Source organism: Ornithorhynchus anatinus, chromosome 15 (genome assembly GCF_004115215.2).
Source record: "Ornithorhynchus anatinus isolate Pmale09 chromosome 15, mOrnAna1.pri.v4, whole genome shotgun sequence".
Lineage (NCBI taxonomy): Eukaryota > Metazoa > Chordata > Mammalia > Monotremata > Ornithorhynchidae > Ornithorhynchus > Ornithorhynchus anatinus.
This window is the reverse complement of record NC_041742.1, coordinates 8174286-8190250: the sequence shown is the minus strand read 5'-3', so window position 1 is coordinate 8190250 and position 15965 is coordinate 8174286. Positions and strand designations below refer to the sequence as shown.

The following is a 15965-nucleotide window of genomic DNA, read 5'->3' as shown; positions in this document are numbered from 1 at the left end:
TGTGAGGGAGGTGGGGAGTGGGGTGAAGGGATTAACACATCATCCCAGAAGGCTTCCTGGCTCCTCAAGCTGCTTTGTTCTCTAGTCTCTCTCTGTGGCTATGGAAATTCAGAGACACTTCCTTTGTGCAATCAATCAGTAGTATTTATTGAGTGGTTATTATGTGTAGAGCAATGTATCACAAGGTTGGGAGAGTACAGTACAACAGAATTAAGACATTGTTTCCTGCAGGCCTGACTCATCACCTTACTGTACCTATCCCCACTTTTCTGTTCTCATTGTGGTGTCTTCTTCCCCTACCCCTTCAGATGTGCTTGTTCTTCACATACTAACATAGTTCCCTTTCAGTCTTATAGGTCCAGCATCAGTTGAATGAGGAGAACCCAAATAATGCAATCTGGGTAAGGAAAGCGTTTGAGTAGAAGAAGAATGATAATGATGGTATTTGTTATGTGCTTATTATGTTCCGAACACTGTTCATTCATTTATTCAATTCAACAGTATTTTTTGAGCGCTTACTGTGTGCAGAACACTGTACTAAGTGCTTGGAATGTACAATTTGGCAACAGATAGAGACAATCCCTGCCCAATGACGGGTTTACAGTCTAATTGGGGGAGACAGATAGACAAAAACAAGACAACATAATTACGATAAATAGAATCAAGAGGATGTACACCTTTATTTCTAAACCCCCTCCCCCGTTTAGAACGCTCCCCCCCTTTTCCACGCACCCCAATATTGCGCTTTATTTCTAAACCAACCGTTTAGAACGCTCCCTGCTTTCCTGCACACCCCAAAATTGTGCTTTATTTCTAACCCCCCTGCTAAGAACGCTCCCCCTTTTTTTGCGCACCCCAATATTGCGCTTTATTTCTAAACCCCCCCTCCCCCACTTAAAACGCGACCCATTGTTCGTGCACCCGAATATTGCGCTTTATTCCTAAACCCCCTCTCCTGCTTACAGCACTCCCCCTTTTTTTCGCACACACCAATATTGCGCTTTATTTCTAACCCCCTTTGAATGCTCCCCGTTTTTTGCGCACCCCAATATTGCGCTTTATTTCAAAACCCACCGTTAAGAAACCTCCCCCTTTCCGTACACCCCAATATTGCTCTTTATTTCTAACCCCTCTTTGAACGCTCCCCCTTCTCACCACCCACCAAAATATTGCGCTTTATTTTAAACGCCCCCCCCGCTTAGAACCCTACCCCCTTTCCCCACACACCCCAATATTGCGCTTTATTTCTAAACCCCCCGTTTAGAACGTTCCCCTTTTTTCCGCGCTCCACAATATTGCGCTTTATTTCTAACCCTCCCCCCGCTTAAAACGCTCCCCTTTTTCCGTCACACCCCACTATTGCGCTTCATTTCTAAACCCCCTCTTAGAACACTACCCCCTTTCCCGCCCACCAAAATATTGCGCTTTATTTTAAACCACCTCCCCCGCTTAGAACGCTCCATCTTTTTCCCGCACACCCAATAATGAGCTTTATTTCGAAACCCGCTCCCCCTTTCCGCGCACCCCAATATTGCGCTTAATTTTTAACCCCCCTTTGAACGCTCCCTTTTTTCCCGCCCACCAAAATATTTCGATTTATTTCTAACCACCCCTTTGAACGCTCCCCCCTTTCCCCGCAAAGCCCAATATTGCGTTTTATTTCTAACCCCCCGCTTAGGACGTCCCCCTTTTTCCTCACACCCCAATATTGCGCTTAATTTCTAACCCCCTTTAAATGCTCCCCTTTTTCCCGCCCACCAAAATATTTCGCTTTATTTCTAATCACCCCTTTGAACGCTCCCCCCTTTTCCCGCAAAGCCCAATACTGCGCTTTATTTCTACCCCCCTCACCCGTTTAGAATGCTCCCCCCTTTTCCACACACCCCAATATTGCGCACCCCATATCGTGAATATGGCACGATATTTCATTTTAATGACGTTCCCCTCTATTTTAATCCCTGGAGTATTGATAATATTTTATATTCAGCTGTCACTAAGCCTTGGTTAATATTTACTTCTGCTTTTAAGCATGGCCCAGATACATAATGTCAGAGACAACCGAGGAGGGGAGGTAGGTTACCTGCCAATCTTCAATCCCTAACAAGTGAAAGAGGGAGAGGGGAGGAAGCAGAAGCAGAGACTGGGAGAGGCCCTGGTTCTAAGAGACGCAGAGTTGGACTCGAAGGAAGACTGCGGAAGGGGGTTACAGCAGCTCCCCTCAATATGCCGAGTATAAATATCATTAGGAGGATGAGAGGATGAAGAAAAAAATCTTTCTTCCCCACTTTCTAGATAAAAGCCACTAAAAGCCACTTAGAAGCCTTCTCCTGTGAGAGTGTGGGCTGAATTCCATTTTGGAAGCAGTGAAACATCCTAGATGGAGAACGGTAAGAGAAGCTGCCCACACTCGCTAATCTCATTTGTGAGTTCTGATTAGGGGGAGAGACCTAGAAAGAATTTGGATGAGAAATTGCCAGCTATAAACTGGCTCCAGGTCACCCACTTTCCCTCTCCATCGCCCCACCTCTCCCTCCTTTCTGAACTCATCGAATGAGCTGTAGACACCGCTTTTAGAAGTTCCTCCTCGACTGGCTCTAATCCCTCCCCACTCTTCCGAGGCTGTTCTGTCTAACGACCTCATCCCAGCCCGATCCAACAGACTCTCTTCTATCCTAGCCGTGTGCTTCTGACAGGGCTCTCTCTCCTCAAACACCATCTCCCCGAGGTTTTGCCAGCATGGCTTTCTCCTCCTGTCTCTCCGCCTCTTCCTTTTCGGTTTCTGTCACTCTGTCTTCCTCTGCCTCCTACACCCTGGCTGGGGGGGCGTCCTTCAGGGTTCTGGGATCCCCTTCTCTCTTCGCTTAACATGCAGCCTTCCACTCCTGTGGCTTCAATTTGATGTGACTGGCTCTTTGCCAACTCAGACCTCTCTCTGTTCTCTGCAATCTCAAATTTCCTCCCGCCTTCAGAATAGCTCTATATGGGTGTCCTTCAGTCCCCCTCAAGCTCAGTATATTCCAAACTGAACTCCTCCTCCATCTAACTTTTCCATCGCAGATAACACCACTCTCCTTCCCAGCTCCGAAGCCCAGATCCTCAGCATTATCTTTGACTCCTTCCCCTCTATCATACTCCATATTCAGTTTGTTGCCACACCCTGTCAGATTTCCTATAAAACAGTTTCCAGGATCTGCCTCTCCCTCTCAACAGCCACTGTGCTGGTCGGGAGCGCTTGTCATATCTCAGTTTGATCATTCTGCCTCATCTCTGGCCTCCTCACCTCTGGTTTCTCTCCTTTCCAGTCCTTTTCTCTGCTATCCAAATCGCTGTTCTAAAACGTCATTCTACACACAATTCCCCATTCTCAAAAACCTCCATTGATTATCCATGCCTGCCTTCCTCTTCCAGAAACTTGTGATCTTTGGCTTTAAGCCATTCATCCGTTCCCACCCAGCCAATTTTTCCACTGTCTTCTCCCACCACACCCCAGCTCACACTTCATTCTCCTAACCTACTCCCTGTGCTTCCATCTAGCCTCTCCACCACTGACTTCTTATGCACACCTTTCCTGCTGTCAGCAACTCCCTCCTGTTTCATTTGTAAGAGATCATATGTAAGAGACCACCAGCTTTCCCCCATTTTTAGAGCCAGCCTGAAACCCAGGAAGCCTTCCCTGATTAATCTCTAATCACTCTGGTTATAGCGACCTGTCACTTCAACACTTTTTTGCTAAATCCTCACAACTACCCTTTTCTACATAGTTTACAAATCCGTTAACTTAGGCAGTAACACCTGTATCTATCTCCTTTTTACCCCTATCTCTAAATTATCTGCGTGTCTCCCCAATAGATTATAAAATCCCAGAGGTCAGATATCATTGTCTAAACACTCTATCATATTTTCCCAAACACTTAGTACAGTGCTCTACCCACAGCAAGCGCTCCATAAATATTACAGATTGAGTGATATCGATCGATTCATGAGCTCAGAATTGACCCCAGGGGCCTCTTGTGGGTAATTTATTCTAAACATTAATTGTTCCTGTTGCTTGTGAAATGTTGATTTTTACTGAGGGTTCGGTCTAGGAGTTGTTTGCTTGAGACCGAAGGTCTCTGACAATTTTAAATCCTATGATTAGATCAGCTCTGATTGATAAACACTTGACAGGTTTAAAACCAGAGCTCTTTTTTCTTTCCCTCCCTCCCCCCCATCCATTCCTGAATCAGGCCCTCGTCACTGCCACGTCTCTTTTTGCCGCAGCTCTGACTTTCTGTTTGCTCCCCAAGTGCCTTTTACAGTGCTCCTCCCCCCAACCTGCCCTCTGTTAATCCTGTTGATGCTGATATCCGCCTTTCCTGACTTGGAAAGCAGGATACAGCTTTCCCGAAACCTACGCTGCTGGGCAGGTGGAACAGCACAGGGATCGAGCTCAGGAAACACGGGTTCTAATCCGGGCTCCGCCTCTTGTCCGCGGTGTGACCTTGGGCAAGTCACTTAACTTCCGTGCTCAGTATCATCTGGGGATAAAACCCCCGCTGTCTCTCCACTTTAGGCCACAAATTCCGGTTGAGACGGGGATGGTGTCCAGTTGGGTTACCGAATGTGTCCAGTTGGATTACCTTGCTCCAAACCTAGCGCTCGGCACAATGCTTGGTCCACAGTAAACACTTAACAAATACTATCACTATTGTTATTACTACAAATAATCCAAGCATCCTCTCACGTAGGAAACAGATGTAAGTGAACTAATCAGTAGCTGCTCCACTAGACCGCTGGGAGAAATGAAATGGAGCCACACAGAGGGGGTGCCTTCTAGCACTAACAGAACCAGAACCAAGGAAAGTTCAGGTCTGGTTAGGGTGCCTGCCTGCGTTTCAGGGTGCCCCAAGATGCGATGTGTCCTCTCGCAGTCCACACTTTAAGACTAGGGTGTTAGCCATATCCTGGCCAGCTCGCCCTTTCCTCTCAGGCCTCTTTGAAGACTATTCTTTGAGGCTTTTCTGATTCATCTGAAATTCCCCATCCCAAATGGCACCCCATAAAGCATTTTCCTCTAGACCTACAAACTGGGAACCGCAGGGATTTTCCCTGGCAGAGAACTTGGCGTCCGTGAGGAAGGAATAAAGGAGAACCACTCGGAAACCCGGTTGAAGAAACTGGGGTGGAGGCCTAAATTCAATTAGCTCCCCCAGGATGCCCCAGTCCAGCCTCCTTCCATGTTAATCAACAGCGGAGATGAAATCATGGGTTTTCGGAAAGCGGATCACCTTTGAGGCTTTCTGTAGAACGGGGCGAACGGCAAAGATCGTGTGGCTTTGTACGAAATTTAGATCTCCGGTTCTCATTTCTCTGCAGATCGCCGGCTGGACCGAAGCCTCATCTCGGGCGGTACCACCGATGCCCTCAGGGGACGTAACGTAGCCAGCCTGGTATGTCACCCTGGAAGGATTCCCCAGGGGCTGAAAATGGGGACTGCGGACTCGAGAGCTGAACGAGTTGAGAGAATCCCCGGCTTTGTGAGCACCTCACGTGATAGAGTGAGAGAGACTGTGAATGCTTACGAAAGGTAACTGCGTGTATATCCCACGGCTTTCGGCCAGCAAACATCCACCTGGGATGAAGTCTTTGAAAGCCTCTCTGAGGAAAGTCCATTTGGATTCTGTTTCCCGTCCAGTTGGATTCTATTTCCCCTTCCATTCATTAGGAATCCCATCTGGAGGTCTGATACTTCAAAACGGGCATCTAGAGTTCATTTTACAGTATTGATTTCACAGCAGGGTGACTAGCGAGAACCGACACCAGTCCATTTCTGCCTCTCGCGATGGGGTATTTTCCCCCCCCACGGCTTCCCCCCAGGAAAATTAAAGCCACGTGGGAGAGCACTGCAGTATCATCATCCACCAGGCTTGCCTTGGTACATCAACTCAGGATGTCCCTCAGCCCGGCAGAGGAGAAGATGAGGCGAATCTGATGGGATTCTTTCTCCGGCGTATCTTGCGCTCCCCTCATATCCAACGGGAGCCGGTCGAATGCAGGGACACGTGTCTTTCTGGGAATTCCTGGATTCGACGCCGTGCCTCTGCCTGGCTAGATTTGGATGTGAGGGTGTACACAGCAAATGGAGGGAGGACTGCCAAGGGTGAGGGAGCGATATATATGGGCGATGGGTGGAGTTCAGGTAAAAAAACACACGATTAACATCAGACACACACATACACACACACACAGGTTCCTATTTTCACCAGAAGATTTTCAGCTCCCTTGGAAACATCCTCTCAGCGGGATTGCCTCCTCTCCTCACTCGGATCGCCCTGCGTGCACCGGGAAACGTGAGTCCGCTTCAAAGCAGGACGTGGATTTTGTGCTTTGGCCCAAATTCAGACAGAGGGCACGGACACCCCCCACATTGGCCCCTTACTCTTACACCCGGCAAGGAGCTGTGGGATGAAGGGGACCCCCGACCTCAAACCCCCAGACTTGGGGCCAGGAGGCAGCTTCTCGGGCGACTCAGATGCTGGTCTGGAGGTCTCCGTTGAGAAGAGTCCTCTGGGTTTCCGTGGTCTCGTTGAGACGTGACTTATCCTGCTTGCTGTCGCTTCGCTCCCGGTCGTCCGCGCCGCTGACCTTGACCAGGCAGAGAACGTTCTGGAAGCTCTTCTTGAAGTTGTCGGAAAGGAAAGCATACAGGATGGGGTTGGCGCAGCTGTTGGCATAGGTGAGGACCACCACGAAATCAAATATGCCTTTAAGGGCCGGGGTGGGGCTGATGGCGACTGAGACCGAGGACACGTTGAAGATGTAGAAGGGGAGCCAGCAGAAGATGAAGACTGTCACGACGATGGACACCATCCGGGTGACCTTCTTCTCGGACTTCTTCCTCTTGGAGGAGCCCACGCGGAGGCCGGAGGACTTGACCTTGACGATGATGAACAGGTAGCAGACGCAGATGATGGACAGGGGCACCAGGAAGCCCAAGATGAAGGTGTAGATGATGAAGCCCGTGTACCAGGCCCCCGATTCCCCCGGCCAGTTGATGGTACAGCTCGTGCGGCCGTGGTTGCCCCGGACGCCGGCGTAGATCATGATGGGCAGGATGACCAGCAGGGAGACCCCCCACACGGCCACGTTGATCATCTTGGCTGTCCGGGGCCGCCTCCACTTGGCTGACTTGATGGGGTGGACCACAGCCAGGTAGCGGTCCACGCTCATCACGGTCAAGCAGAAGATGCTGGTGAACTGGTTGATGCCGTCCACCGTCATGACCACCCGGCAGATGGCCTTCCCGAAGGGCCAGTGGACCAGGGCCACCTGCACGGCCAGGAAGGGCAGGCCCAGCATGAAGAGCTCGTCGGCGATGGCCAGGTTGAGGATGTAGATGTTGGTGATGGTCTTCATCTTGGCGTAGCGGAGGATGACGTAGATGACCAGCGTGTTCCCGCACAGCCCGACCACGCACACCACGAAGTAGATGAAGGTGAGGACCGCATTACTGGTCGAGTCGAACACCGGGTCCGTCGCATTGGCCGATGTGTTGACCGCGGAAGAGGGGGCCACCCCGGCCGAGAGGTTCAGGTCGAAGGGCGGGGGGAGCCACGGACCGCTCCCGGTGGGCGGTGGGGCCTCCGGGTCCATGGCTGCCGCTCCGCCGGGCTTCCCCTGTCGACCCCCGGGATGTTTCACACGATTCTCTTGCTGGTGGAGAGGGGCGACCCACAGGCCGAGTGTGACATCTGCAAAGTCAAAAGAAACACCCTGGTAAGCCGACAGTCATTCGTTCATTCAGTCGTATTGGTCGTGTGCAGAGCACTGTATGGAGCGCTGGAGAGAGCAATAGACAGATACATTCCTTACCCACAGCGAGCTTACAGAAGTCGCTCGTGGAGTCCAGAGAGGGTAAACAATTATACCTGGGGTAGCACAGCCAGCTAGTAGCAGGTGGTGGGGAGGGTGGAGGGAAAAGGGGACTTGGTGGTTTAAAAAACAAAAACTAGAAGACATGGCCTTTTGGCATCCCTATCGATCGATCAGTTGTATTTACAGAGCACTTACTCTGTGCACAGCATTGTACCAAGTGCTTGGAATAGTTTTATTTAAGGTATTTAAGCACTTATTATGTTCCAGGCACGGTGCTCAGCACTTGGGTAGATATAAGATAATCAGGTTGGGCATAATCCATATTCCGCATGGGGCTCACAGTTCACGAGAAGCAGCAGAGCCTAGTGGAAAGAGCGAGGACCTGGATTCTGATCCTAGCTCTGCCTCTCGTCTTCTGTGTTGCCTTGGACAGGTCACTTCACTTCTCTGTGCCTCAGTTCCCTCATCTGTAAAATGAGAATGGACTGAGCCCATGAGGGACATGGACCGAGTCCATCCTGATTAACTTGCATCTATCCCAGCGATTAGCGCAGTGCCTAGCTCATAGTAAGCGCTTTAATACCATTTTTTTAAAAAAGGCTTGTGAGAAAGAATCCTTGGTCTCTATTAACTGACAGTCTAGCGGAGGAGGCAGGCATTAGAATACTTTGCAGGTAAGGGAAGAAATTGAGTATTAGGGATATGTGCATAAGTGCTGCTTGGGGTGAGGATGGGGTAGATGGTATCGTTTTAGCAGTAGGGAGGGAGAATTAATTCACTTATATTTATTGAGAGCTTAGTGCGTGTAGAGCACTGTACTAAGCGCTTGGGAAAGTAAAAGACAACAATAATGGTGGGGAGAATAATGGTGAAGAATATGGTGAGATGAGATGGAGATGAGAGGGATGAGAGCTTAGTCAGGGAACGTATCTGCTAGTTCTATTGTATTTTCCCCAGCACTTAGTACAGTGCTCTGCACATAATAAGTGCTCAGTGAATGTCTGCTGTGTGACTTGGGCAAGTTACTTCATTTCTCTCTGCTTGTTACCTCACCTGTAAAATGAGGTTGACGATTGTGAGCCCCTTGTGGGACAGGGACTCTAACCCGATTACCCTATATCTACCTCAGGGCTTAGAACAGCCCGTTATTGGGCAGGGATGGTCTCTATCTGTTGCCAAATTGTCCATTCCAAGCGCTTAGTACAGTGCTCTGCACATAGTAAGGGCTCAATAAATACTATCGAATGAACAGTGCTTGGCACAAAGAAAACGCTCAATACAACAATTATTACTATTAATAATAAATGCCACTGAGATATGTTAGTAGGGTTTTAAAGACGGGGAATGTTGTGGTCTTAGATTCATTCATTCAGGCATATTTGCAAAGCACTGTACTAAGCGCTTGGGAGAGTACATCAGTGACCTTTCCTGCCCACAATGAGCTCACAGCCTAGAGATGGGGAGACAGACATTAGTGTAAATTACTGATATGGACATAAGTGCTGTGGGGCTGGGAGGGGGGAAGAACAGAGCAAGCAAGTCAGGACGATGAAGAGGGGAGAGGGAGAAGAGGAAAGGGGGGCTAAGTCAGGGAAGACTTCCTGGAGGAGTTATGCCTTCAATAAGGAGCAGGGAGAATAACTGACCATTGGAATTGAGGAAGGAGGGTGTTCCAGGCCAGAGGCAGGATTTGGGCAAGAGGTCGGCGGTGAAATAGAGGAGATGGAGGCACAGCGAGAAGGTCACTATTAGAGGAGCGAAGTGTGTGGGCTGGGTGGTCGCAGGGGAGTAGTGAGGTGAAGCAGAAGGGAGCAAGGTGCTGGAGGGCTGGAAAGCCAGTGGTGAGGAGTTTTTGTTTGATGCGGAGGTGGGTGGGTAACCACTGGAGTGTTTTCGAGGAGGGGGCGTTACATGTCCTGAACGTTTCTGTAGAAAAACAATCCGGGCAGCAGAGTGAAGTATGGACTGGAGTGGGGAGAGGCAGGAGGCAGGGAGGGCAGCAGGGAGGCTGATAGAGTTTTCCAAGAGGAATAGAGATAAGTGAATGTATTCAGGTCCTAGCAGTTTGGATGCAGAGCAAGGGGAGGATTTTAGGGATGAAGTGACGGTGAAGGATCTTGGATCTATCTTAAACACCCTCCCTCCCCCAAGGTAATTGATCTCCCTAGCCCTTCGACCACCTCAAGACTCCCCTTAGGCCATCTCTGTGGATTTTCCATTCATTACTAGCCAGGGCTGCTCTCCGGCCTTGGTCCCCGGGTTTCAACCCTAAAGGGCCTCCGGGGCAATTTACAGGGGGGCCTTTGCACTCTGGCTCACCGACCCGGCCCCTTCCTCTCGGGTCGGGTCTGATCAATCAGTCAAACCATCGAACGATTGCTTTTATCGAGAGCTTCTTGTGTGCAGAGCGCTATGCTGAGCGCTTGGGAGAGTCAGTCCCTATAAAGGAATTGGTAGACACGTCCCCTGCCCACGACGAGCTTTCAGTGGAATGGACTCACAGAGTTCGGGACGTGGAAAAGCAGTGTGGTTTAGTGGATAGAGCCCAAGCCTGGGAGTCAGAAAGTCATGGGTTCTAATCCCGACTCTGCCACTTGTCTGCTGTGTGACCTTGGGCAAGTCGCTTTACTTCTCTCTGCCTCAGTTAAATCATCTGTAAAACGGGGATTGAGACTGTGAGCACTATGGGGGACAGGACCGTGTCCAACCCGATTTGCTTGTCTCCATCCCAGTGCTTAGTACAGTGCCTGACACGTAGTAAGCTCTTAACAAATACCATTATTATTATTAATTATTATTATTCATGATAAAAGTAGCTTCTTTTGGCAAGAAAGAAGGCAACTAGGGGTTCAAGCCCCGGGCTGGAATGAGGGGTTTTCCTGAGTCCTCTCGCTCCCCACCCACACCTGTCCCGTTTCCATGCCCAGCCCACACCCCCCTTTCCCTCTCTTTTCCACCCCTTGTAGAGGAACAGCGAAGCCAATCGATCCATCAGTACTATTTATTGAGCAGCGTGGCTTAGTGGAAAGAGCCCGGGCTTGGGAGTTAGAGGTCGTGGCTTCTAATCCCGGCTCCCCCTCTTGTCACTTCACTTCTCTGTGCCTCAGTTACCTCATCTAGAAAATGGGGATTAAGACCGTGAATCCTACGTGGGACCAGATTACCTTGTATCTACCCCAGCGTTTAGAACAGTGCTTGGCCCATAGTAAGTTCTCAACAAATACCATCGTTATTATTACTAAGCGCTTACTGTGTGCCAAGCACTGTGCTGAACGCTCAGGAGAGAACACTGGAAGGACAAGGAGACCCATCTGCACACCATCCTAAAGGAAAAGGTGAGGGTGACAGTCCCCCAACTCCCTCCACCTCCCCCGACGGGGGAGAGGGGGCAGAAAGAGGGAAAAATCTGCCCCCTCGCCGGCCATACCGGCCTCACCCCGTTTGCAGAGAAGCGAGAAGGGCTGCAAGATACCACCCGCTCCTCCCCCCAGATCCCTCCCTCAAAGGGGACCGGACCCAGGGGAAAATGCTTCTCTGGAATGATGGGTCTGGGGGAGAAATAGCCCGCTCCGGACCCCTCCCCCAAACACACACACCCCCTTTCTCCTTCTCCTCTGCCCCTTGGGACTTACCAACTAGCCAGGCTCCAGCGGCCTCTGGAGGAGTTGCTTTTTTCTTCTGCCCACAATCCCTCCATCTCTCTCTCTCTCTCTCCCCTCTGCCCCCAATCCCTCCTTCTCTCTCCCCTCTGCCCCCAATCCCTCCTTCTCTCTCCCCTCTGCCCCCAATCCCTCCTTCTCTCTCCCCTCTGCCCCCAATCCCTCCTTCTCTCTCCCCTCTGCCCCCAATCCCTCCTTCTCTCTCCCCTCTGCCCCCAATCCCTCCTTCTCTCTCCCCTCTGCCCCCAGTCCCTCCTTCTCTCTCCCCTCTGCCCCCAGTCCCTCCTTTTCTCTCCCCTCTGCCCCCAATCCCTCCTTCTCTTTCCTCTCTGCCCACAATCCCTCCATCTCTCTCTCTCCCCTCTGCCCATAATCCATCAATCTGTCTCTCTCCCCTCTTCCCACAATCCCTCCATCTCTCTCCCTTCTGCCCCCAATCCCTCCATCTCTCTCCCCTCTGCCCCCAATCTCTCCTCTTTCCCCTCTGCCCACAATCCCTCCATCTCTCTCTCTCCCCTCTGCCCACAATCCCTCCATCTCTCTCCCCTCTGCCCACAATCCCTCCATCTCTCTCTCTCCCCTCTGCCCACAATCCCTCCATCTCTCTCTCCCCTCTGCCCACAATCCCTCCATCTCTCTCTCTCCCCTCTGCCCACAATCCCTCCATCTCTCTCTCTCCCCTCTGCCCACAATCTCTCCATCTCTCTCTCCCCCCTCTGCCCACAATCCCTCCATCTCTCTCTCTCTCCCCTCTGCCCACAATCCCTCCATCTCTCTCTCTCCCCTCTGCCCACAATCCCTCCATCTCTCTCTCCCCTCTGCCCACAATCCCTCCATCTCTCTCTCTCCCCTCTGCCCACAATCCCTCCATCTCTCTCTCTCTCCCCTCTGCCCACAATCCCTCCATCTCTCTCTCTCTCCCCTCTGCCCACAATCCCTCCATCTCTCTCTCTCTCCCCTCTGCCCACAATCCCTCCATCTCTCTCTCTCTCCCCTCTGCCCACAATCCCTCCATCTCTCTCTCTCTCCCCTCTGCCCACAATCCCTCCATCTCTCTCTCTCTCCCCTCTGCCCACAATCCCTCCATCTCTCTCTCTCTCCCCTCTGCCCACAATCCCTCCATCTCTCTGTCTCCCCTCTGCCCCCAATCCTTCCATCTCCCTCGGCTCCCGGGCTCCGGGCTAGAGGTGGCCGGCCTGCAGGAGCCTTGAGGGGTGCTGGGGAAGGGATGGGAGGGGGTCCCATTCCGGGGTCCTGCCTTCCTCCCTGCCTCCTCCTCCTCCTCCCTTCCCCCTGGAGAGAGGGAAGAGGAGGCTCCGCTCCGGACGGGGCTCGGGGGAAGTTTTCACCAGTGGGAGAAACCCCCGGGCCCTGGCGGGGCGGGGGAAGGGGATCAGCGGCCCCTGGCAAGTAGCCCCAGGGGTACAAGTCTGACCCACACCCACACTCAGCCACCCGCACCCGACCACAACCAGCCACTCACATCGACAGTGCTCAGCGCTTAGAACAGTGCTTGCCACATAGTAAGCGCTTAACAGATACCATCGTTATTATTATTAACACCCACCTACTCACCCAGCCAAGCACCATCCGCCATCCCCACCCATATCCCCCCCCACCCACCCACATTCACACCCATCCCACCTCCACCCACACACGTCCACACCCACCCACTCACCCACCCACTCAAGCCCACCCACTCCCACATCCACCCACTCGTCTTCCTCACCCACCCCCCCACCCATACCCACCTCCATACCCACCCACCCAAATCCCCATCAACCCACCCACCCACCTTCTGGTCAGATCCACTGAGGCCGGATGGGCCCATTCCCCCCATTCCCCCTCGCCACCAGCCCGTCATCTCTGGGATCCAGGGGCCCCCCGCGCCCTGGGACCCCCCCCCAGGACCCCCTCCCCACCCTCCCCACCCGCGCCTACCTTCTCCGCCTCGCCGTCCTCTCCCGAGCTCTCCGCACAGTGCGCCGCGCCCAGGAGGCGCTCAGTATATCCCTCCCCGTGCCCTGCACCCCAAAGCCCTCTGGGGGGGGGGGGTCCCCCCGCACGTGCCTCCTCCTCCCGGACGCCCTCCGGGACCCCTGGGGGTGGCCAGAGCCCCGGCACTCCTCCCTCCTCCTCTCCTTTCCCCGCACGCCCCCCGCTCCCCCGAGGTGGGGAGCTCCCTCGTCCCTTGTCCCTTGGGGGGATCCCCACCTTTGTCCCCGGGGTGCGGGGCGGCTCCTTCCCTCCTCCAGCCCCGCACTGTGGGGCTCCCGGTGAGGACCTGCGGCAACCAGCGCCGTTTGGTGCGTGGGGCTGCGGACTCTGGCTCTCTCTCTCTCTCCCTCTCCCTCTCTCTCTCTCTCTGTCCCTGTGTGTGTCTGTGTGTGTGTGTCTGTGTCTCCCAGACCGGACCACCCCCTCCCCAGCCCCCCCAGCAGCTGCGTCACTCCGGCTGGCACTCCGCCCCCTCTCCTCCAGCCCCCACATTCCTCCCCTTCCCCCCCACTGTCCTCCCCCTCTCCTCCCTCCCCTGCACCCCCTTGTCCCCTTCCCCTCTCTCCCCACAGCCCTCCCCCCTCCCCTTCCCTGTCTCCCCAATCTCCTCTCCCCCTTTCCCTCTGCCCCTTACACCCCCGTCCCCTTCCCTGTCTCCCCAATCTCCTCTCCCCCTTTCCCTCTGCACCCTCCACCCCCGTCACCTTCCCTGTCTCCCCATCTCCTCTCCCCCTTTCCCTCGACCCCTTCTCCCCATTCCCCTTTCCCTTATCTCCCTTCCCTGTCCCTCCATCTCTTCTCTCCCTTTCCCTCTGCCCCCTCCACCCCTTCCCCCGTTCCCCTTTCCCTTCTCCCCATCTGCTCGCCCCCTTTCCCTCTGCCCCTCGACCCCTTCTCTCCATTCCCCTTCTCCCGCTTCCCTGTCTCCCCATCTCCTCTCCCCCTTTCCCTCTTCCCCCTCGACCCTCTCTCCCCATTCCCCTTTTCCTTGTCCCCCTTCCCTGTCTCCCATCTCCTCTCCCCCTTTTCTTCTTCCCCCTCAACCCCCTCTCTCCATTCCCCTTTCCCTTCTCTCCCTTCCCTGTCTCCCCATCTCCTCACCCCCTTTCCCTCTGCCCCCTCCACCCCCTCTCCCCATTCCCTTTTCCCTTCACCCCCTTCCCAGTCTCTCCAACTCCTCTTCCCCTTTTCCTCGACCCCTTCTCCCCATTCCCCCTTCCCTCCACCCCCCTCCCTTTTATCTCTCCCTTCTTCCTCCCCACTCCCACCCTCTTAGGCCAGCTAGGGAGTGAGAGCTGCCCCCGTAAAGAACTCAGGGATGCAAGACAGAGAAACCAACCTTTTCCCTCCTCCAGGGAGAGCTCCGGGAGGAAAGGCAAGAACGAGAAGGGTGCTCTCTCTGGAGGCCGAAGAGTTAACATTTCCTGGATTCCTCACACCCATCCTCGGCCAGGCCGGCTGGTCCAGCCCCTCCACGTCCACCCCAGCCCGCCCCAAAGGTATGTGTCCTTAAGATACCCCCTTGTTGCCATCTGGCCTGCCCTACCCCTTGCCCCGAGGATGAGAATGGGCTAAATTAGCTGTCTCCAGAAGGATTCCCACCCCGCCTCACCTCTGCCCAAACTCTCAGCTCCGGGAGAAGGGAAGTCTCTTCTAGCAGCAGCTAGATCCAGGAAAATGCCCCCAGGGTTACTGTGAGCTCGTTGTGGGCAGTGATCGTCACTCTTTATTGTCGTTATTATTAATAATCATATTATTGAGTGCTGTTTTCAAAGAACTGTACTTGGCCCGCAGCAAGCTCACAATCTCCTCGTAGCGTATTTTCCCAAGCTTAGTACAGTGCTCTGCACACAGCAAGCGCTTAAATGTGATTGATTGAATAGATGTCTAATCTATCTAGATATTCATTCATTCTACTAGATGTGTGTATGTGTGTGTGTCTCCTGCATGGATTAGTGCATGTGTGAGCCAGGTCATGGATGTGCATTTGAAAACATGGATATCCTAGTGCATAGCTGTTCTCCCTGTGCATGAATGGGCCAGGTCATGGATGCCCATATATGTATATGGATGGCCTAGTTCATTCAATCATATTTATTGAGCGCTTCTTATGTGCTCACTGTACTAAGCGCTTGGAAAGTACAATTCGACAACAAATAGAGACAATCCCTACCCAGCAACGGGCTCACAGTTTTGCATGGCTGTTCTCCCTCTACATGAATGGGCCAGGTCTTGGAAGTCCATTCAAGTACATGGATGACCGACCTCATGGCTGTCCCAGTAGATGCATGCTTCAGCCCATCCACACCTTCCAAGAAAGGGTGTTGGGGTTCTCTGGTGAGCTCTTGCTTCCTTTTCTGGATTGAGGGCAAAGGGACAGAAGGGTAATGCCACTGGATTGAGCCCTCTCTTCTGGGGCATCTCTCCTGCTGTAGAAGTAAGCCCCTATGGGAA

At 52.9% G+C, this 15965-nt stretch overlaps 2 protein-coding genes across 3 annotated transcripts in view; one reads left to right on the top strand and one right to left on the bottom strand.

Annotated features, from left to right (window-relative positions):
* Positions 1–4676: 4676 nt before the first annotated feature.
* SSTR2 (somatostatin receptor 2) lies at positions 4677–13903 on the bottom strand. Of its 2 annotated transcripts, none has more exons than XM_029080093.2 (2): positions 13455–13903; positions 4677–7730 (listed from the first exon to the last, which is right to left on the bottom strand). In XM_029080093.2, exon 2 carries the CDS (start codon positions 7630–7632, stop codon positions 6508–6510), a length of 1125 nt encoding a protein of 374 aa, XP_028935926.1. In that variant the 5' UTR covers positions 7633–7730; positions 13455–13903; the 3' UTR covers positions 4677–6507. The 2 variants fall into 2 exon arrangements, with proteins under 2 accessions (XP_028935926.1, XP_028935927.1); XM_029080094.2 differs by having other exon boundaries at positions 13728–13903.
* An 829-nt stretch (positions 13904–14732) lies between these two features.
* Positions 14733–15965, top strand: part of SLC39A11 (solute carrier family 39 member 11) — a 233827-nt gene continuing 232594 nt past the window's right edge. The window contains exon 1 of the mRNA XM_029080018.1: positions 14733–15010. The gene's annotated coding sequence lies outside the window, so the exon portion shown is untranslated. The remainder of the gene's footprint in view (positions 15011–15965) is intronic.